The sequence below is a fragment of the Astatotilapia calliptera genome, chromosome 8 (assembly GCF_964374335.1).
Source record: "Astatotilapia calliptera chromosome 8, fAstCal68.1, whole genome shotgun sequence".
In the NCBI taxonomy this organism is placed as follows: Eukaryota; Metazoa; Chordata; class Actinopteri; order Cichliformes; family Cichlidae; genus Astatotilapia; species Astatotilapia calliptera.
Window position 1 is genome coordinate 8,737,961 of NC_137429.1, and position 22,110 is coordinate 8,760,070.

A 22,110-nucleotide genomic window follows, 5' to 3' on the forward strand; every position below is an offset into this window, starting at 1 on the left:
TTGTACCAGTTTGTTTGGGATGTGCTGTATGTCCTATTCTATGCAGAAGCAAATAGAATAGAATAAAATAGAATAGAATAACCCTTTATTGTCCCTTATTGGGGAAACTCCCGCTGCAAAGTGACAGACAAATTGAGCATGCAGATTCAAACAAAAGAACATAAAATAAAAAAATAAAAATAAACTAGTGCTGTCAGCGTTAATCTCATTAAAATGATGTTAACGGCATAACCGCATTAACACGGCAAATCTCCGTTAGCAAGTGTGGGGCTGGATGGCGCTAACGCGTTAATGAGCTAACCGCGCTAACGCGTTGACGCTGTTATTGTGAGTTTGCGACATTGAATGCAATGATAAAAACACTAAACATCCCACAAAGGTCAGCTTTATTTCATTCATAATATAGCTTTATAGATGATGTTACATGCAGATGTTGCACAATGTTTACAAATGTTAGAGACCATTTCAGTAATTGCTGATGTAGTTGAGGAATTTTACTGCCTTACTTTCAGTTAATGTATTTTGTTTTGCACTATGCATATTTTATATGCCATTAGGTCATTTATTGTGAAAATTCTCATGTAGGAACTATTGTACTGCATGTTGGTTCCACTGGTGCACCTGAGGGAGATGCACGCCATGTTGATGTGTGAGCATGGCAAGTTGAAGCAAGAGAAGCCAATTTAATTCAGAGAAAGTTGTTTCTTAAAAGTATCTGTAAAGTGCTCATTTCTGCCTCAAAGCATGGGTCAGCCAGCGAGGTATGTTTGTATGTTATATAGATCATTTTATGTCTTTACTTCACTCGTCTTACTATCTCATTGGATTTTATGTTATGTTTTAGTTCGACGGTGGCGTAGTTTGTGATCAAGGTGAAGCTGTAACAACCCCAAGATCTTACAACTAACATTAAAGCCAACTTCATGCCATCAGTAAAAGAACTCTTTATTGACTTTAAGAAGAGGTAGAAGTGATAGAGGAATTTGAGGCAACGTCGAAAACATCTACAGAAGAGTTGTAAAAAACATAAGTTCAACAAATTCTGGAAAGTAAAACTTTGGAAACAATAAAGAACAAAAATTAAAAGACAAAAAAGACCATAACATTAAGGCAAACAGCCAAATGCTATATCCATTACACCCCTAGAAATTAAAGTGTACTATAAAACGCACTGGATGACGCAGACTGGGACATGTTTCGGCACAGCTCTGATGACATCAACATGTTTACGGAAGTGGTTGTGGGATTTATCGGGAAACTAGCGGACGACACAGCAGAAAGAACTATCATCCGAACGTTTCCCAACCAGAAGCCGTGGGTGGATAAAAACATCCGCGACGCTCTGAGATCACGCACCGCTGCCTACAATGAAGGGCTTGTCTCCGGTAATATGGACCTATACAAGGCTGCGTCCTACAACGTGCGCAGCGCGGTCCAAAAGGCAAAGCGGAGCTACGGGGAAAAACTAGAGTCACAGCTACGACAGTGCGACTCTAGGAGCCTGTGGAAAGGACTGCGGACTATAACGGACTATAAACGACCAGCTTCTTCAATGATGAATGCAGATGCTTCACTGGCTGATGAGCTGAACACGTTTTATGCTCGCTTCGACGCCGCAGCAATTAAAACAACAAACGGCTGCGGCGCAGCCGTTTGTTGTTTTAATTTAACTGGCGCGCTCGGAGTGCACCAGTGAAGAAAATGCATTCGTCATCACAGAGCATGCCGTGAGGAACACCTTCAGGAGGGTGAACACCAGGAAGGCAGCAGGACCAGATGCAATCCCTGGCCAGGTCCTTAGAGCCTGCGCTGATCAACTAGCACCGGTGTTCACGGAGATCTTTAACCTCTCCCTGGCCCAAGCTGTGGTTCCCACGTGCTTCAAACAGTCCATTATTGTCCCTGTTCCAAAGAAACAACAGCCCGCTTGCCACAATGACTACCGTCCAGTAGCACTGACTTCAATTGTGATGAAGTGTTTTGAAAGACTGATGAGAGATCACATCACTTCTTCACTTCCTGCCACCATCGACTCACTTCAGTTTGCTTACCGGACTAATCGTTCCACAGACGATGCCATATCTCACCTGCTCCACACATCCCTGAGTCACCTGGACACTGGCAGAGGGAATTATGTTAGGATGCTGTTCGTGGACTACAGTTCAGCATTCAACACAATAATTCCCTCTAAGCTTTTCACCAAGTTGACGGATCTAGGACTCAGCTCATCACTGTGTCAGTGGATCCTCAACTTCCTCACAGACAGACCCCAATCAGTGAGGGTGGGAAAACAAGTCTCCCCCTCCATCTCACTCAGCACTGGAGTGCCTCAGGGCTGTGTTTTAAGCCCCCTGCTGTACTCACTGTACACTTATGACTGTGTAGCCACATCCGACACCACCTCCATTGTCAAGTTTGCTGACGACACTGCTGTTGTGGGCCTGATCTCCGACAACATCGAGACGGCCTACCTGGAGGAGATTAGGAACCTGGAGACCTGGTGCCAGGAGAATAACCTCCTCCTAAACATCAGCAAGACTAAGGAGCTGATCGTGGACTTCACTACAAAGCAGGCGAGGAATTACAAACCCCTCATCATCAGTGGCACGCCAGTGGAGAGAGTGGACAGTTTCCGATACCTGGGTGTCCACATCACTCAGGACCTGTCATGGTCCTGTCACATCAACACCCTGGTTAAGAAAGCCCGTCAGCGTCTCTTCTTCCTCAGAAGACTTAGAGACTTCCATCTGCCACTGAAGGTGCTCAAGAACTTCTACTCCTGCACCATCGAGAGCGTCCTGACGGCAAACAGCTGCACCTGGTTTGGGAACAGCACCAAGCAGGACAGACGAGATCTGCAAAGGGTGGTGCGCTTGGCAGAACGCATCATTCAATCAGAGCTCCCTGACCTGCTGTCCATCTACACCAAGCGGTGCAAGTCCAAAGCCAGGAAGATTATGATGGACCTCTCCCATCCCAACAATGGACTCTTCTCACTGTTGAGGTCTGGGAAGCGCTTCCGCTCCCTTAAGGCCAAAACAGAGAGAATGAGGAGGAGCTTCTTCCCCCAGGCTATTCGGGGCCTGAACCAGGTGTAGGACTGGACTCTCCCAAACACGTCACTATAAGACTGGACTCTCACACACGTCACCACACATTTCCTATAATCCTATAATTCCTATAATTTATAATCCTTATCTTTATAATCTCTTCTGCTATTTGCACATTCTTTACTGTAAATTCCTAAGTTAATTTGTAAATTTTTGTAGTAAATTGTAAATATTGTAAAACTTTTTTTCTGTCATTTAATGGTCGGGCATTGTACAGCTACAAGCATTTCACCCCCATGTCATACTGTGTATGGTTGTGTGTGTGTGACAAATAAAATTTGAATTTGAATTTGAAAAACAAACCCAACCACTAAGATCCAACAAACATTAAAAGAAAATATGTGATCTTGTTTTACATACCCCTCTTTCAGAGGTGAAAGATATAATCCAACACGTTCTCACTCACAACTTGTCAAATGTGTGATGCATGGTCAGGCTCCCTCTGCTTCACTTATCGACGCGAGAGGGGTACCCTGCGCGTCTCACTGCCAGACTAGGGCAACAGTTTCTTCCCCCAAGACGTCAGACTCCTGAACACTAAGTGACTAGACTGACACACACATACCTTCATATGCGTCACTACCTCAAGCACTTATCTGCACAATCTCACGCATACGCACGCACACACACACACACACACACACACACACACACACACACACACACACACACACACACACACACACACACACCTACCTTCATACTTTTACTTTTTGCACAATGCTCAGTCTTTTTCCACATCCCACTGCCATTGTTGCGGTTTTCTATTGGAGGAACATTGTCTCACCTCACTGTGTACTGTACCACTGCACATGGTTGAAATGACAATAAAGCCACTTGACTTGACCTCCTTATCGTATTAATCATTTCATGTCTCACCAAGGTATTTCAGGTTTTGTAGGGTGTGGACTCAAGGCAGGCCAGTTTAGCAGGTGGAGAACTGCTGTTGTAATAGATGTAATAGTATGCACTGACGTAATAGTATGTCTTACTGAAACATACAAGGCATTCCACATGCACTGATAAAAAAACAACAACATTTTTTATGACTGCAGAATAGTTTTTCCTTCCTTGAGGTGACTGTTGTTGTTATTTGGCAGTATACAAAAAAATGAATGAAATGAATTTCTCTAGAATGAGATATATCATAGACTGTATATGAAGGCTGGACATCTAAAGAGTAAAGCCAATATGGAAGTAATTTAAGCCTGTATTCTTTGTACAGAAGTTGCTCAGAAGTCTATGATAAAACAACCCTTAGGTTCTCTTGCTCTCTAATTTCTACCTCTCACTAGTTTAAAGTCTTATTGAATACAAAATGAAGTTCATTTTGTAAATTATGAGAGTCACAAAGACAGATAAAGCAGGGTATGTTTAACACTACTTTATCTTTCGTTACAATGGGCCTGCCATATGACCCTGAAGTGTCCCTAGGTTTCCCCATCAAAGTCAAGTATTTTTCACAATACTTGTTCTTTGCTTCAAGAAATTAGGTATGGGTGATAAATACTAAAAGGTTGACATCCTTCGTTAACCTGGAGTCTTCTTACCCATGCTCATTTTTCCAGATCGACTACCAGAACAGAAAAAGATACTTATTACTTCTTAACAACAGAAAATTAGTAAGGTTGTCTGTAGTAGTATTTTTACATTTTCACACTACCATCAAGATAAAAGCTATAAGAATAACTTTGACATGAATGGCAGTAAATCTTCACCACTTTACTGTGAGTCAGAAGTAGTGTCTGTCAAACAAAACCAACCAAGGTTTGCTTGGGTTGTTTATTCTTACCGAACAACTTAATCATGGCTATCGATCTCCACCCCCTTCTTTGAGCCGTTCAGGATTCTTCCAGTACCTACCACAGCACAGCGCACACAGCCATCACCACCTGGTTTTGGGAGAAGCAGTGGCTGTTTTGCCTTTGGAATCAGCTTCACTGAATCCAGCACATCTGCAAACGAAAAGAAACACATGAATACACATTCTGTGATTGTTTTATGGTTGCTGTATGAGTAGAGAAGAGGTTTGTTAGTTTGCTTTAAACTAATGTTTCATATTTAAAAGATGGATGTCTTTATAACGATGTCTCAAACTGTTAGGATGCCTGGGTCGTTGACCCAGGGTTTTTGAGTTTATTATATTATTTATTATTTCTAGTCTTTGAGTTTTTGTTTGAGTTCTGTCTTATGGTTTATGTCTCTGTCTTCTCTAGTTGCTCTGTCTCCCCTGTCAGCTGTATCCCCTTGTCTAGTTCGCGTCTCTGTGTATCCTTAGTTGCTATATCCCCGTGTCCAGTCAGTGTCTGTGTCTGCCCTGGTCCCACGTCTCTGTTCCCTCTGTTGCAGTGCGTGCGAGTCTGTGTCTTTGTTCAGTCTGTGTTATGTGTTTCCTGTTTTACTCTGAAGGTCTCTGTCTTACCTCAGTGTGTTCAGTTTACGCTTCCTTGTCTGGTCAGTTCTGATTTGCCCCAGCTGTGTTTCCCTCATGTTGTCCATTCCCTGATTGCTCGCTCTATGTATTTAAGCCCTGTGTTTCAGTTTGTCATTGTCGCGATATACTGTTTATTCTGACTAAGAGATTTCTGAAAAAATAAAAACGTACAGCTCTGCTGTCACTTCCAACATAAATGAAGAGAGAAAACTAAACAGCAGTGACGTCTGTAGGGTTACTGAAGTTGGACTAGCCAGTAGTGATGTGTCGGTCACTAACGAAATGGCTCTTAGAGCCGCATCTTTGACTTGAACGACGCGAGCTGGCTCCTTATTGCAAGCTGTGGGGTTTTTGTTTTGTTTTGTTTCATTTGGTCTCTCACCCTCTCTCTCGGGGCGGTAATTACACTCGCAGTAGCACAGGAACAGAGCGGGAGGGAGAGAGAAAGAGAGCCAGGGACAACAATGTCACATTAGAAAGGTATAGTAATCATCCACAACTATTTTCAGTTACGGATGATAAAGGATTCAGAAAGTTTATTCATGCAGACCCATATGACAGAGAATGTGCATCTTCTTTTTGTTTTCATATTTTAATTTATATTTAATTGTGTTCTGGTTTGTAGTGTTTTGTGTTGTTTCACTTTAAATTTGTTTAAAAGGAAAAAGCTAAAAATTTAAATAGTTAAAAGTTGAAATGTGAATAGTTGGTTTTTGTATTATATGACTTATTTATTACATTTTATGTGGAGTGAATAAATAAAAGTACATTTACGGTGGCCTGGCTTAAAACAGGACATATTAGCTGCATTTAACCTTCAGTTACTCTTTATATAGTTAGGTAGGAGGCTGGATAATCAGATCTTCCCCACACTGTGAAAACTGTTATTCAGGTTGACCTAACAAACCCAGTTAGCAGCTGTAGCTGTGAAAGGTCTTTTAGTGTCTTGATTCAGCTCCATACCTGGCTGAGAAGGACCATGGGTCAAAGCAGACTTCAGCACCTGGCTGTGATGTCAGTTGAGAAAGAGATGCTTGAGAGACTTGACCACCAAAATGTGATAGACAGATTTGCCAACCTCAAGGTGAGGTTAAAATAAAAGAAAAAATCTGCAGGGCCATAGAAGTATCTGCAGTAAAGATCTTTTCATACATTGTATACATTGTACCATAGGCCAAGGTGTCTCAATTTTTTAATAATATTTTGTACATTTCAAGGACTCTTCTATTTTTGGAGTGTATTTTTATGTATATATATTATATTATACATACACATTAAAAGTGAATCTCTGTCCAAAAAATGCACTGAGTTTACTTTTTACTCACTGTGAGCATCATTCATTATTCTCCCGCAGGTTAGGATATGTATTTTTTTTTAAAATTCCAATCCATTCTTCTTTGGCAGTAGTAGTCTTTAGCAGCATTTAAATAACCTTTATCAGATTTGATGGTTTTGTTACAGACTTTTCAAAAAAGTGTTTTGCTTTTCTTTCACAAATTTGGGGATTAAATTTTGTTAAAATGTACAAAACAGTGATGTCATGTTTTGTGGCGAGGACCCAGGCACAGAGAGACTTGATGAATTTAAGAATCTTATTATTTAATAAAGAAATTTGCAGACTTGCACAGAGATGGTAAAATTATGATGACTGATAATGGAGATGAAGACAACAGACGATGAGGACAGGGAGGAACACGGGTTTAAATGCACCAAGGAGACAGTCAGAGGGAACTCGGGACAACTGGAGACATTTAAGGATGCAGGGACTGACAGGGATCTTGTGCTTTGAAAGAAAACTTCTCCCTACTCTATAGTTGTTACCAGCCATGTTTTATTTCCACGCTGATGTCAGATTTAACCAGACCTTGGCATTTATTGGTCATGGCGGCCCACTATGATTATTTATACAATATGCGAAAGGACATGACATACCAGAGGATATATGTACACATTGTGTTATTTAAAAAAATAAAATAAAGCGCAGCAGCCAACAAGGAAGAGAGTAATCATGTTAAAAAACTACTACCCACTACTCAGGGATTCATCTTGCATTCTTACCTCCTCTCTAGCCTATAGCTCGCCTTGCATCCACTCTCAACCTGACTCTGTCTGCAGCCAATAACAATATTAAAAGTGTATTTGGTGACACAAAAACAGGATATTTCTAAGTATAGTTTAGTAAGTTTCCACATGTCTGTTGTTGATGCTGAGAAAGGCCCACTAAAACAATGGCCACCAGGCAAAAGCAATGCTTTTGACTCGATCAGTGTTAACCCCACCCCTGAATTTGATGGGTGAGACTGACAGATAAAATTAATTCATGAACACAGCCGCAAGGCCAGGTGTACCAAAATGAATTAAATAAATGCATCATTAAATAATTGATTAAATGTAAATTCAATTAAATGTCAAATTTGTATTAATTGAATATATAATTGTATAATTAATTATATGTATAATATATAATATAAATAAAATTGGAAATAAATAAATAATGTATTAAAAGCTTTAAATGAAATGAATGGGCATTTAATTATTAATGAACCATTTAATTAATTCCAATTTTAAGTTGATCTGTTTCCTATATTTTATTGGTTTAGAGTTATTCCAGATTCCGACTGATACTGTCTGATATGACAGGTTTGTCCTCCTGTAACCAACCAGTCATATATGCTAGGTCCCAATTCAGGGGCTGCATCCTTTGGAGGCTGCATTTGAAGGCCGATTACATCACAGCCAGGCAGCAAAGGCTGTCCCAATCTGAAGCCTGCACCAAATGCGGCCGACAAATGCATCCTTCATTTCCCCAAATTTGAACAATGGGTCGGGCGTATTCTTCTAAGTGTACGAATTTAGAGGAGAGCTGCTGATAGCCGAAGACAATCCGGTGGACCATGCATTGAGAGGGTTATCGGCAGATCAGCTCGTTGCTTCAAATCAGGGCCAGACTCTGCGGGAAACGGAGTTACCCATAAGGGAGGCTAAGGTGAGAGAGGTTAGTGACAATGATCCAGAACTTTAAAAGGCTCAGGTGCTCAACACCAGCACAAAGGTAAATAGAACATTGTTGGACCGCCTGACTAAGTTTTCTGGCTGGAAAAGAGCTGTTAAATGAGCTGTTGCTTGTCTTAAATGTTGTGCTAAGCAAGTCAAAGGTCTTAATCCCAACGGAAGTACAAGTGTTGAGGAAAGACAACAAACTAAACTTTTCAGAATCAGATTGGTCCAAAGAGAAGCATTCAGCAGTGAAATCAAGAATCTACGGCAATGCAACAACATAATATCCAAAGACAAAGCAAACACGCTATGCAAATTAAGTCAATTTTTGGATAAGCAGGGTGTGCTGAGAGCAGGCGGCCACTTGACAAGATCTGATCTTCATCCACACATGAAACATCCTGCCATTCTTCCAAAAGCAAGCCACATGTCTTCTTTACTGATCCAGCATTATCATAAGAAAGTACAGCATCAGGGAAGAGGTATGACTGTAAATGAATTGCGATCTAATGGGATATGAGTCATTGGATGCAGCAGTGCAGTTGCCTCACACATCTGTAAGTGCATCACATGCAGGAAGTATAGAAGGAACACACAAGATCCAAAGAAGGCGGATTTGCCAGACTGGTTGTGGCATAGACTGCATTGGAACATTCTATGTTAAGGATGCAAGGAATCCACCCGGATCTGCTCAGCCTGAGCCAGAGGAGCTCAGCGAGCCGGAGCATGACCAAAACCCACTGATCAAAGCCCACTGTTCAATGGCCGTGAGCACCATTCACAGAGAGTTGGGGAATGGCTGCAATCACAGCATTGTAAGATGGCGAAAGATGTACCCTTAGGCCCCCTCCTCGATTCAGAGCAGGTCTTTCCCTTTTCAGGTAAATGGTCTCCTTGACTCCCCGCTCAAACCAGCGTTCCTCCCTGTCCAAGATGTGTACATCCTCATCCTTGAAAGAGTGTCCACTGGCCTGTAGGTGTAAGCCTCGTCAGGCCAGGACTCTGCAGTCTATTTACACCTACAGGGTACATCTTCCGCCATTGATCGCTTTGATCAGTGGGTTTTGGTCATTGGTTGTTGATCAATGGCCATGAGAATTTGCATAATTAAGATTAAGGAACTGACCTCCCAGCCCTTTGTTCCTTCAGTGGGCTGGTTTCAGTCATTATGCAAATGTACTGTTTATAAGATTGGGGAAACCTGCAGTCAGCTGAGACTGAAGAAGTCACGTGGATGAGTGATGAAACGTTTCTCCCACAAAACGCTACATCCAGATGAACAGAATCAACTTTGTGGAGATTTACTTTCCTGGATGATTGAGAATGCATCAAGACATCAGTGACTCGTATTATAGATATTACGAGAGCTTTTGAACTGGTCATGCCCAACTCAACACAGAAAATCATTCTTGAAATGACCTTTCTAAAAGGACTGTGTACTTTGGAGGTGAGAATTGGGGTCCTCGTCCTGGCTAGGGTGTCAATGAATTAATCATCTTTGGACTGAACTACAGACAAATGTACAGATGTACTTTTGTATACATATGTATAGATATACATATACAGAGATGATCTGTATAACATACAGATGTGCTACATATATACAGATGTACTAGTGTGTGGTAAACAGATCTACACAGTGCTATAAATATATCTACAGTAGTGGAAGCATAGCGCTCTGAACAGACTATAATAATGACAGTGTACACACTATAACAGAGACTATGCTATGTAAGGGTCCTAAAACTATAGTAGTAACCAATGTGAGCATATGTTCTGTTCCCACATCCCACATCACTACAAATGGAAATGTGGTATTTTCCATTAGAGCTGTGGAACTTTCCACTTACGACAATAGCAAATTTATTTAAATACTTCCGGCTTGGCACACAGTAACCTTGACACAGGTGTCCTTGGGCAAGACACTTCACCCGTTGCCTACTGGTGGTGGTCAGAGGGCCCGGTGGCGCCAGTGTCCGGCAGCCTCGCCTCTGTCAGTGCGCCCCAGAGTGGCTGTGGCTACAATGTAGCAGTGTGTGAATGTGTGCGTGAATGGGTGGATGACTGGATGTGTAAAGCACTTTGGGGTCCTTAGGGACTAGTAAAAGCGCTATACAAATACAGGCCATTTTACCATTTATTTGCCAACCCTGTTAATGGGGAAGTAAAACCACATTCCAAAGATCAACTATCAGTTATAGCTCCGTGAATGCACAGTGCAGTTTAACACCGCCACAAAAATAACACTATGCTTCTGATCTAAAAAAAAAAAATGGACTGGATTATTTTCTTTTCACATTACATGCATTTAGTCTTCGAGTGACAGATCGCTTACAAATATGACAAATTTATTTCCCCTTTCTCGTGCTCAAATAATAATATCCTTTGCCTAGATTTCCTTTGAGGTGCTGCTGATTTTAAAATGAGATATGCTGTTCTGTTCTTGCATAAGGGAAAAGAAGAACAGCATAGATGCATTAAATTAATGGACTAATATGTTAACATTCAATTCATTAAATTTATTTAGCACCTGTTCACAATGCCAGTGATCCCAAGGAGCTTTATATTTTAAGGCACAGACTCTGCACAGAGACATATCTAATGATGAGACATCATCTTATTAGGACATTTTGGAAAGGAGGAAATGTACCACTGGATAAGGGGAATTGCAGGATGAAGAACTGTGAATAGGATGAGATGATAACAGAAATGAGCAGCAGCAAGAAAAGAATCATAAAGCAAAAGATAAAGTATAAATAAGGGATGCTTCAGGGCACAGTGATTTTAGGTTAAAACTTTTAAGCAAACTAGAAATAGAAGTATGTTTACATTATGCTAGTAAATTATAAAATACAAAATTAACACATCCCACAAAAGTCAGCTTTATTTCCTACATAAAATTACATGCACAATGTACACAGATGTTACAGATCATTTGAGCTGTCTTTGGATGTCATTGATACATCAAACAACTCTATACAAAACTTGTTGTGTTTGACTGAACATTTTGTGTTTCACAAAAAATAATTTTTCTGAAAGATACAACTTTTGAACTAATTAAGAAAATAAAATAACAGAGAAAAACTGTAACATCAAAACAAACCACCACAATAAAATCACAGCTTTTTTCTCCATTAAACCTCTAGAAATTTAAATTTACTATAAAAGCAAAGTCAACCACTAAAATCCAACAAACAAACAAATAAAAAAAGGATAATAATATAATCTTGTTATTATGCCTTTTTCCAGGGGTGGAATATATAATTGGCTATTTGGTTTCAACATGAAGATATTGTGCCACAAGTAAAAGCTGTAACTACAGCTGTCACAAACAGGTATTAACAGCGTTTATCTTAAAGCTAAATAACACATCAGACGTAAATAATTATACAGATATACCTGGATTACATATTACTCTTTTGTCAATATTTGATATATAAGCTGAAAAAGCATAAATGAAAACTGAAAATCTGCAACCAATAGTAACCAAACAATATCAAGTATTCAAATGCAAGAAAATTTATAAAACTGCCATTTATGCTGAAAACCCCTTCAATGTGACCAAATTAAACCAATAGTAAAAATAAAGAGGCAAAGAGTTCATCTGCATTAATGCTCTTGACTCAATCCCAGCTGTTGTCGATGCTTGATTTTAATCTATGGAAATTTACCCACAGAGATGCACATTAAAATAACATGAGTGATAATAATCATAGCATCTTTGCTTTGGATGGTTTAGTTTGCATCATTAATGAGATATTACTGCTCGATCGTCTTTTGCTTTTGATAAAACCACAAAAGGAGTTGCAGAAAAATAAAACCAGCTACCATAATGAGTAAAACTGAGCATCACATATTGTCTCAGTCTTTGGAAAGTACACATAGTTGTTTTTAAATCTGGTAATCAGAAATCTTGATCATGTCAGCGTTGCTTTTAGTTCTTTGCTTTTGACTCAGTTCTTCGAAACAGCCTGATTATTTTCCTGTTATGAAGGTCTTTCCATGTATTCTTCTCCAAAATGTAGTCATGGTTGGCGTAGAAAATGACTTTGCTCATGTTTTTCTCAACATAGTAGTTAGGATATTTGACGTAGTCGTCAGTCATGAATCCATATGCATCGACCTGAGGAAGACAGAAAGGCAGGAGAAATAGTAGGAGAAATATATTATGATTATACGTGTGTATGTGTCTTTTTATTAAAATAAGAGGAAGGCAGGTTGAGGACAAAGTTAGAGAGGCAAAGGCTATGATGGTTGGGATCCATCAGATTCATCCCAGTTATTCTTGGATTTAAAACACCAAGAACAGTGAAAACGCTTATGTTTCATGAAGGGAAGTATGTGGTGGGTGGCACTGTATTAATCCCAATGGGGCGGACCTTTTGTTTAACTTGCAGAGTAAAAATGTGCTTTTTCATGAAAGGTGTCTTTGACTCTTCATCTTATTTCTGATTCATCTGGGCTGTGTGAGAAAGCTCCTGAAAGTTGACTTGCTCATTCTAGAGTTAATTGCCAGGTCAATGCTTCTAAAGCTGTGAATACCAGCAATAAGCACACAAAGTTCAAGTAGTTTTAACTCACTATGTCACAGGTGTGCAGAGCCAAGAAGACAGTGAATGCCCCGTTGGTTGGTCTGACCAAAGACCAGGATGTTTTATTCAGATTAGGTGACAGTAAGAACCTGTGAGTGAAGAAGAAGCATCAATTAAGCATACACATGGGGAAAATGAGCTACACTTCTATGACAGCAGAATAGGCAACCTCCAAATCCCAAACACACTGTAAAAGAACACATGCATAGAAAATTACTCAGTGTAAATTACTTGATGTTCTTCAAGAAGACTGGAGTCCTACTCCTGAAGACCACTTAAAGGAATTACAGGAAAGTTTGTCTGAGAGAGTTCAGACTGTGTTGAAAAATAAAGGTGGTCACACCAAACATTGATTGGTTAGAATTGTACCAATATATTTTGTCTAATATATTGTATGTCTATGTATGTTTGCACATGTTTCAATAAATTGCTGCAAATATTTCCCATTTTCAAAGTAAATGGGGAAAGTACTGTATAATTACATTGTTCAAGGACTGTTCATGCTGACATTCATGTCTGAGTTACAATCTTATAACAGTTATTCCAGTGATGTTTTGCTTGTTTCTCATCCTTATTGTTCATTTCTAATAGGAATCCCAACTGTATGGTTGAATTAGCTAACAAGGTTGCATTCCTGGGGTAGAGCTGTAAACAACAAACGGGTGTGGCAGCGTGTGTGGAGTTTCAGAGCGAGTGTGGCTGAAGAGGAGTGCGTGTGTGCGGAGGAGCTGTGGCGGTGACTGTGTGGAAGAGGAAGCATGTGTGTGGATACCCCCCCCCTTCTCTCCCTGGACCCCCTCCCAACTCACTGCACATATATATAGCACTGAGGTGATCCCTGTTGTAAATAAATAATCTCCTTTTGTTCTCAAAGAAAGAACTGTCTGCGCGTGAGTCCATCCAGTAGCCATGAAAGCTTTCTTCTAACTATTCATAGCCCTTTTAACAAAAATACTATGTACAGGGTGTTAATTGCAGGCTGACCTGTTCCGCACATATCGGAGGAAGTCCTGGTGCAGAACGTAGAAACGACTTTCATTGTATTGCCCTGAATAGTAGGTCCTTGGTCTGGTGAGGTTAGAAGACGAAATATGGCACACTTGTTAGTCACATATATGCCACAGAAGATATTTTGATTTGTAAAAGACATTATATTAGAAAGATACATTTAAATTACATGTCACAAACATTTTATATGTATGCAGGTAAAGCTTCCATGTACACTCAAAATTTGCATTTGTGAAACAAATGGCAACTGGTTGAATTTAATTTGGTTAAATTCATGTTTTTTTTCTTTCTTTTTTTTTCTATATTATATTATGTTACAGTGTTGACCTAAGATAACAGACTTTGAATAAATTAATAGATTAAATATATATATATATTTGTATTGATTAATATTTTATTTTGTCCAATTGTTGTATAAATACTGTAAAGGATAATGTATGATAGTACAAATAATCTTAATAACTTTCTCCTCAGTGGCATCATTATGTGTCCCATAAAATAGAAATAGAAAAATAGAAGGTTATAGTGTTTATTTATTTACTGAAAAATAAACAAACATATGTGTTTGGGAGTACAAAACATTTACATCATGATTCAAAAAACAAAACAAGACGTAAACAAATACAGTTGGAGTCTTAATTCCTTAATGGGATAATTGCAACTTTTTGAAAGTGGTGAAAACATTTCTTGATTAATTTTCTTTCTTTTTTTTGCATTTTATACTCACAGTTTATTGCGGTATGGGCCAGCAGAGACCTTTTCTCCTCTCAGAAGAGCCTTTAGCCACTGGAAATCCCTCATCCCCTCTGGAATCAACACATATTTTATACCCTGTCAAAAGGAAAAGGGGAGCCCTTATGTTTATTCTGTGCAGGGAAAATAAGTACGATACAACACTGTTGTCTTTGAAGTTTAAGTACCTCGTCATGAGGGGCAGATTTGTACCCGTACTTCTTGAGCAAGTAAAGTGATGTCGTGATGGAGTGGGCTGTGTGAACGTAAACCGATGTTTTGTTTCCTACATCTTCCTCATAACCCTTAGTGATGGCACCATTCATCCTGCCAGACAAGACAAGAATACATTTTATCAGTTGTTGCTAGCTAAAAGTGCAATACCAATGTCTAGGTGTTGACTACAAATATCTGCCATATATAAACTGCTTGTGGGACAGTGAGCAATTTCATGTGAAGTATCATCATAAAGCAACTCTAATTCGAAACATGCTGGAACATTGTGTAAAGTGTAAATCAAATCAGACTGCAGTTATTTGCAAATCGGATAAACCCACATATTATACACAATGGAACACAGAAAAAATGTACCATTTTAAGAAGAATATTACACTTTGATGACATCAACACATCTGAAAAAGAGTTGTCCATATTTACAACTGTGCATCATCCGTCTGTATTCTAATAAACCTCCATAACTATTTGGTACTGTGGTGTTCTGTGTCATCTCTATCCTATTCATCATTTCACATCTCAATCGAATTGAATTCAAATAATGACTAAATAATTATTTTTCTATAGAAACGATGTAAGTCTAGGAACCTTTTATGTTTTTTCGTTGAGAAACATTTTTCCAATAATTTGTAGACTTAGTGTTTTGTATGTTGTTGAACTGCTGTCCATCTTCTTCAAGATGCTCTTTTTATACCCAATTATCTCACTGACTTGTTAGCTAGCTGTTTGGGGGGGGGGGGGGGGGGGGTTAGCCCAACTTCATTTTCCTTTTTTTTTTACCTGTTCCAACTTTTTGTAGTTAGAAAATAAACAAAAATGTTGTTTTTGTGGAATTTTATAAACATTTTATTTAGATTTTTTTAAAATCAATACAACAGTTTCTTTGATACGAGATTTATATAGTCATAGACTATCGAAAGAGTAAAGCCAGTACAGAAGTGAATGAATATGGAAGCCTCCATTCTTCGTGAATGACAGCAGTTGTACTAAGCAGACGGTATCTCACTGGCGTCACTGTCGCCAGTGAGATACCGTAAAAAAGGCTACGGTGCGTTACCATAATTTGTCCAAGAGTATTATACTACTCCAGCAAAAAACGGTATCATCCTGCAGAACAGTAAGCTACCGTAACACGGCATCACGGTATGACGCTGGCAACAGTGACGCCAGTATGTTACCGTAAAGTGGTGATGAAAAGTCTAAATGTGTGGATCATTTTAATTCAGCTGGGTGTCTTTCCTTTTGTTATATTTCTTTAAGAGTTCAAAATGTGTTAATTACATAAATAAAATGTAATTTTCTCTGTAGCATTTCATGGATTTCATAAGAAACACACCTTAGTTGCTCTGTGGAATCTTTTAAGAAGCAGTTAAAAACTTTTCTGTTCAAACAAGCTTTTTGTTGATCTACGTATTTTATATTCTTTACATTATTTGCATTTGATCTTTTACATTGTGTATAATGTCTATTGATTGTATTGTTTATTTTAATATTTGTGTCCAGCGCTTTGTGACTGCCTGTCTGTGAAAAGCGCTTAATAAATAAACTTTACTTACTTTAGTTGTTCACACAAAGCATAAAGGTAAAAAACAAAACAAAACAATATATACAGTGTTATCTTCATTTTAGATTTCAAAAAGTATTTGCGGCTCCCAGTGTTTTTTTTTGCGTGGAAACCGGGTCCAAATGGCTCTTTGGGTGTTAAAGGTTGCTGACCCTCGACAGAGGGTTGTGCGATCAGCTGAGCGCACCATCCGCTCCGAGCTCCCTGACCTGCACTCAATCTACAGCAGGCGGTGCTGGACCAAGGCCAGGAAGATCGTGAAGGACCTCAGTCATCCCAACAACAGACTGTTCTCTCTGTTGAGGTCAGGAAAGCGATTCCGCTCCCTGAAGACCAACACAGAGAGACTGAGGAGGAGCTTCTTCCCGCAGGCGATACGGTCTCTCAATCACACCACTACACAGTACTGACCCACACATATAGTTCTTACACACACTGGACAATCTGGACATTGTTTTCACTTCATCACTTAAATCACTTTGAGCATATTTGCACTGCACAAGACAATGTGGATTGCACAACACTGGTCACTATATTCTTCATTTCCAGTTAATACTTGTACAGCTGCTGTTATTGTGTATATATTTATTTATTTATATTTCTTCATACATTCTTATATAGTTCTATACTGTGTATTGTGTATTTTGTTGTACAGTTATTTTATTTTCAACTTTAATTTATATATTTAAGTGTGCCTATGCCAAAAGGCACACTTATTACTATTGCTCGGATTTATTATTATTATTATTATTATTATTATTATTATTATTATTATTATTATTATTATTATTATTCCGCCTGAAATTTTGGACCGTAACTCGCCCCACAGTTTTGAGACAAGGTTCACATATGATTGTGTGCGGCTGGAGCTGGAATGAGTTGCTATGACTTTTGGTGGTTATTACTTCTATAGTTTTTTAAATATTAATATTTTAGTGAAAATTTTCCCACGCTTATGTGCCGCACAGTTTTGAGACAAGGTTCACATATGTTATATCATTTTGTGCGGCTGGAGCTGGAATGGTGTGCTATGACTTTTGGTGTTTATTACTTCTATAGTTTTTTAAATATGAATATTTTAATGCTAGTTTTTGCCTATTGAAATGAATGGGAAGGGAAGTGAAACTTAACTTGTGGTGTGTTGGCTCACTCTAGTGGTATGCCAGCAGTAGTACGGCCTGTCTACCCTTATTTGGATTTTTTTTTTTTTTTTGAGCCGTATGAATGGCAAACTGTACTCATTGGCAGCGGCATAGGCACACTAAATTTTCGCTTTCTAGTTTATCTTATTCTTTCCCAGTTAAATTTACCCTTCATTCTAATTTGTGTTGTACAGTTATTTCATTTTTAACCTTAATTTATATTTTGTTCCTTCCTAGTTAAATTTACCCTTTTTAATTTTTCATATTTATTTCCGATCTTATTCATAGCCTTTTCCTTTTTTGTTTTCTTTAGGTCACGAGCAGTTGTCTAAGCATTTCACTGCATATCGTACTGTGTATGACTGTGTACGTGACAAATAAAATTTGAATTTGAATTTGAATTTGACCCCTGGCCTAGTGCCTGTCAAACAAAACAAACAGGTTTGCTTGGGTTTTTTTTGTCTTACCGAAAAACGTAATCATGGCCATCGATCTCCACTCCCTTCTTTGAGCCGTTCAGGATTCCTCCAGTACCTACCACAGCACAGCGCACACAGCCATCACCACCTGGTTTTGGGAGAAGCAGTGGCTTATTTGGCTTTGGAATCAGCTTCACTGAATCCATCACATCTGCAAACCAAAAGAAAAACATGAATACACATTCTGTGATTGTTTTATGGTTGCTGTATGAGTAGAGAAGAGGTTTGTTAGTTTGCTTTAAACTAATGTTTCATATTTAAAAGATGTATGTCTTTATAACGATGTCTCAAACAAGACAATATGATGCAGGTAGCATATAGTTTGAATCGATGGATATTAACAACTACCACCATCAGAAAATATAATACATCACCTGAAAAATAGCATGATTCATCCCAACACTCTCATGATGTGTAAACTCTTTCATATCGAACCACATTAAATTCGGCACTTGAAAATTTCCAGACAAAATAGTTCTCTGTTAAATTACAATAGAGCGACTACCAAAACAGTCGCTCGATTGTCTCTCATAAGTCTTCATTCACTCAAAATAACAAAAAATGCCTAAAATGCATACTTTAACTAATCTGTTTACATTAGTTAATTAGATTAGTTAAGTAGATTTTAAATGTAAGCTTTTGTTTGATTGGTATATGTTCAGTTTATACCAATCACATTTTCCTTAATGATTAATTATTTGAATAAATAAATATTTGAATTAATATATTTTAACTGTATCTCACTTAAAATAATTGCTTCATGTTTTTTTTATTAAGTAGTCCAGAGTTAGGTTTATATCAGCACGCCATCTTTTCTATTCATCCATTCCTAAATGCATTGACGTGCTGTTATTTCATTGGCTGTTTAAACATATCTCATAAAACTACATATGTGTTTAAAAATCCAGTCAGAGAATAGATGTATATTACTCTGTCATTCTTCAGTCTGGCACACAATACTGACCCAATATCAGCTTCATAAAGACCTACCATCATATTTGTAGTTCATAAACCCAAAAGGACTGTTGAAATGTGAAAGGCGATTCCACTCGCTCATGTTAATGTTGTCTTTGTGCAGAAACAAACGTATGTTAGGAAGAAAAGCCTTCTTGAATTTCTCATCCTGAGAGTTTCGTAGAGACTGAGCACATGTCTGAAAATCATAAAAAAATATGAAATGATGAAACAAGTTAAAAATGAATGACTTGAAACAAATCATGAAAAAGCAAAAGCAATACGTCAAGAAGCCAAAAAGACAGAAACTGAAATGTCAGGCATCATGCAGATGGCTGGTATGACTCCAGCTATGCTGGCTCACATCCATAAAGTTAATACGTTCGACTGTTTTTACTATATCTTGTCTTAACATGCTTACTGGTCGTCTATGTTGAGTATCTTTGCTGTAAACATCTTCAAAATCCCACCGAGGAAGCTTCTTGAAGTCTTTTTTGTAGAGGAGAGCCATGGGGGTCTCAGCTACAATGCATTGTATTGTGTTGTTTTTTGCTGAATCTGCTATTTCTGCTTCAAAGTCAGGATGTGGTGGTCCTGATTTTAATTTTCTTTCCCAGTATGCCCTGTACCTCTCAAGCACAAAGTCTTCCGATTCACTGTCATCTATTTCTATGAAGGTTGACCAGCTGAATCAAAAGGGAAACAGAAGCAACATAAGATAATTAGTGAGACAAGTGTGTGTTTCTTTGAAAAACTTTACAGAAATAAAAAAATAATTTACCAGTAAACAGATTAAATCAATCATAGGTTTTTCATGAGTCAACATATAAAAACACAACCCACCTGATGCTTTTTATCCTATTGTCTAATAAATTCAAAATAATCAAGATACACGATGACAAAAAAAGCAAAGAAAAAAACTTTAAAATTAACTCTGCCATCTCTGGTTTGTGGAGTTGTTGCTGCTCAGTTAAGCTCAAAAACTATCTGCTCTCCCTCCTGAGAGCTGCTCACAGGTGGAAGAGCCACCTAACAAGTTGTCACTGATGCAGCAGGGCAGGGCTATAGCCAGTAGCGGTTTTTGATACGGGCGACACGGACGGTTTGCCCTGCTTCCAAATACAGCACATTTCATTCATAATATTGTAAATCCAAGTCCATTATGGATTCATGATTTGAATCCCGGGTTGTGTGAAATCCCAGAAATAAACTCTAGACAAAGCAAATCTGTGAAATAAGGCGTAGGTTTATTAGGTTATGTTGTGGTGATCCTCGAGTTGGGGGATGGGTGTTCATACTGGAGTGCAAAATTGAAGCCAATTGAAGATGGACAAGAAAAGTTCAAAGCCATCAGGTGCTCAGTTTAGAAAAAAGAGAAAAGAAGAGGAGGAGAAATGAGCAAAAGATACAGGTAAGCAGATGTGTCATTGGATAATGGCAGCTCATGTATCCTGAAACATTCAGGATACATGAGAATCATCAGAGGGAGTGTTCGCCCAGGGCGCCAAACAGGCTAGGACCGTCACTGTGTCTCCTCATGCAGCGATGCAAGCATTTTATTTTAAAAATGGCACAAGTGGGAATTTCTTCTGTACGGGTAATTTCAGCCTGTTCACAAGCGTTTCATTTAATCAAACCACTAGTTTTAATGTAACTAGTTTTTACGCATCTACTGGGGTTTCTTTCACGGGTTGATGCGATCATTTTATTTAAAAATCGGGATTTCAGAATGTTGAACTAAGAGGGAGACAGAGCCAGCTAGTTTTTTAACACAGTAAACGGTCGCAAATAATATTCAGCCCCTTTAGAAAATAAATTGTAGCTATTGGGCTACTTCTAAAACACGTTGCACACGATGTCACCTTTTCCCCCAAAGCAGCCAGTATCGCTCTTTCAAACTAATTGTTTTAATCACACTCATTTTGTAATTCTGATGTCACAGCATGCAGCGATGCAAGCATTTGATTTATTTACAAACGGATCAAACGAGAATTTCTTCTGTAAGGGGTTTCGTGGTTTCAGAGTAGTTTTTAACACGACACATGGTCGCAAATAACATTCAGCCCTTTAGAAAATAAACGCTGCAGTCATACTTCTAAAACCAGTCGCACAGACAATTAACAGCCGGTTAATTGTTTGAAATTGTTCAGGATTGCAAAAGCGTTTTTGTAATTCCCCGAGAAGGTAAAAGCCCCGCAGATGTACCAGTCGAGCAGGGTCGCGCCTATTTTCTGAAGTAGCCAGCAACAGCGGACCCTTAGGCCTATCTTGGCCAGTTACACCGGAGCTCAGCAACTGCGTGCTCCACCCTCATTGTTTTAAACTTGCACAGCAAGGCTTTTGCAATCCTGAACAATTTCAAACAATTAACCGGCATTTAAAAACCAACGGCATACCAAAGTGCTTCACATAAAAGACAGAAAATAAGACATAAATATTATAAATATTATAGGACCATAGCAAAGTACCAAGTTTGCTAACAGGTCAGTGTCACTAATACACAGGAATAGCATAAAATGAATATCAAGTAAAAAAGCACAAAACCATAAAAAAGTGTATATAAACGGTAAAATAGAGTAAGTCTAGGGATCAGATACAGAGATTAACGAGCAGGAAAGACAAGGTTAAATAAATAGGTTTTTAACCGTGATTTAAGTGATTGGATAGAATCAGACACGCGGATAGCAATAAGAAGGTTCTTCCATAAATCTGGTGCAGCCAAGGCAAACACACGGTCACCTCTAGACTTCAGCCGAGATCTTGGCTGCACCAGGAGTAACTGAGCAGATGATCTTAGTGCTCTAGCGGGATTGTACGATCTAAGGGGTTCGATAAGGTAGCTCGGGCTGTGTTGTTGATAATTT

The 22,110-nt window shown here is 38.7% G+C and overlaps 1 protein-coding gene and 1 long non-coding RNA gene across 4 annotated transcripts in view; both read right to left on the minus strand.

Annotated features, from left to right (window-relative positions):
* The window catches only part of LOC145430375 (uncharacterized), a 29,869-nt gene extending 26,229 nt beyond the window's left edge, over positions 1-3,640 (minus strand). For all 3 annotated transcript variants that reach the window (XR_013910922.1, XR_013910923.1, XR_013910921.1), the window contains exon 1: positions 3,471-3,640. This is a non-coding gene — a long non-coding RNA (uncharacterized LOC145430375). The remainder of the gene's footprint in view (positions 1-3,470) is intronic.
* Positions 3,641-11,399: 7,759 nt separating this feature from the next.
* On the minus strand, positions 11,400-20,448 carry LOC113028213 (alpha-N-acetylgalactosaminide alpha-2,6-sialyltransferase 1-like). Its single transcript, XM_080305403.1, has 9 exons — positions 20,090-20,448; positions 19,668-19,932; positions 19,283-19,445; positions 18,281-18,443; positions 15,062-15,200; positions 14,869-14,972; positions 14,118-14,201; positions 13,123-13,222; positions 11,400-12,664 (listed from the first exon to the last, which is right to left on the minus strand). The coding sequence occupies exons 1-9, from the start codon at positions 20,185-20,187 to the stop codon at positions 12,476-12,478; spliced, it is 1,305 nt and encodes a 434-aa protein (XP_080161529.1). The 5' UTR covers positions 20,188-20,448; the 3' UTR covers positions 11,400-12,475.
* Between the last annotated feature and the right edge of the window lie 1,662 nt (positions 20,449-22,110).

What these genes read in the sequence shown, in the direction of transcription:
- LOC113028213 (XM_080305403.1), bottom strand. Translation starts at nt 20,187, where the DNA reads ATGGCAGAGTTAATTTTAAAGTTTTTTTCTTTGCTTTTTTTGTCATCG. An exon ending in GGCCATGATTACGTTTTTCG is followed by an intron (nt 15,201 to 18,280) that starts GTAAGACAAAAA and finishes CTTGTCTGGCAG; the next exon opens with GATGAATGGTGCCATCACTA. An exon ending in CTCTGCACACCTGTGACATA is followed by an intron (nt 12,665 to 13,122) that starts GTGAGTTAAAAC and finishes TGTCTTCCTCAG; the next exon opens with GTCGATGCATATGGATTCAT.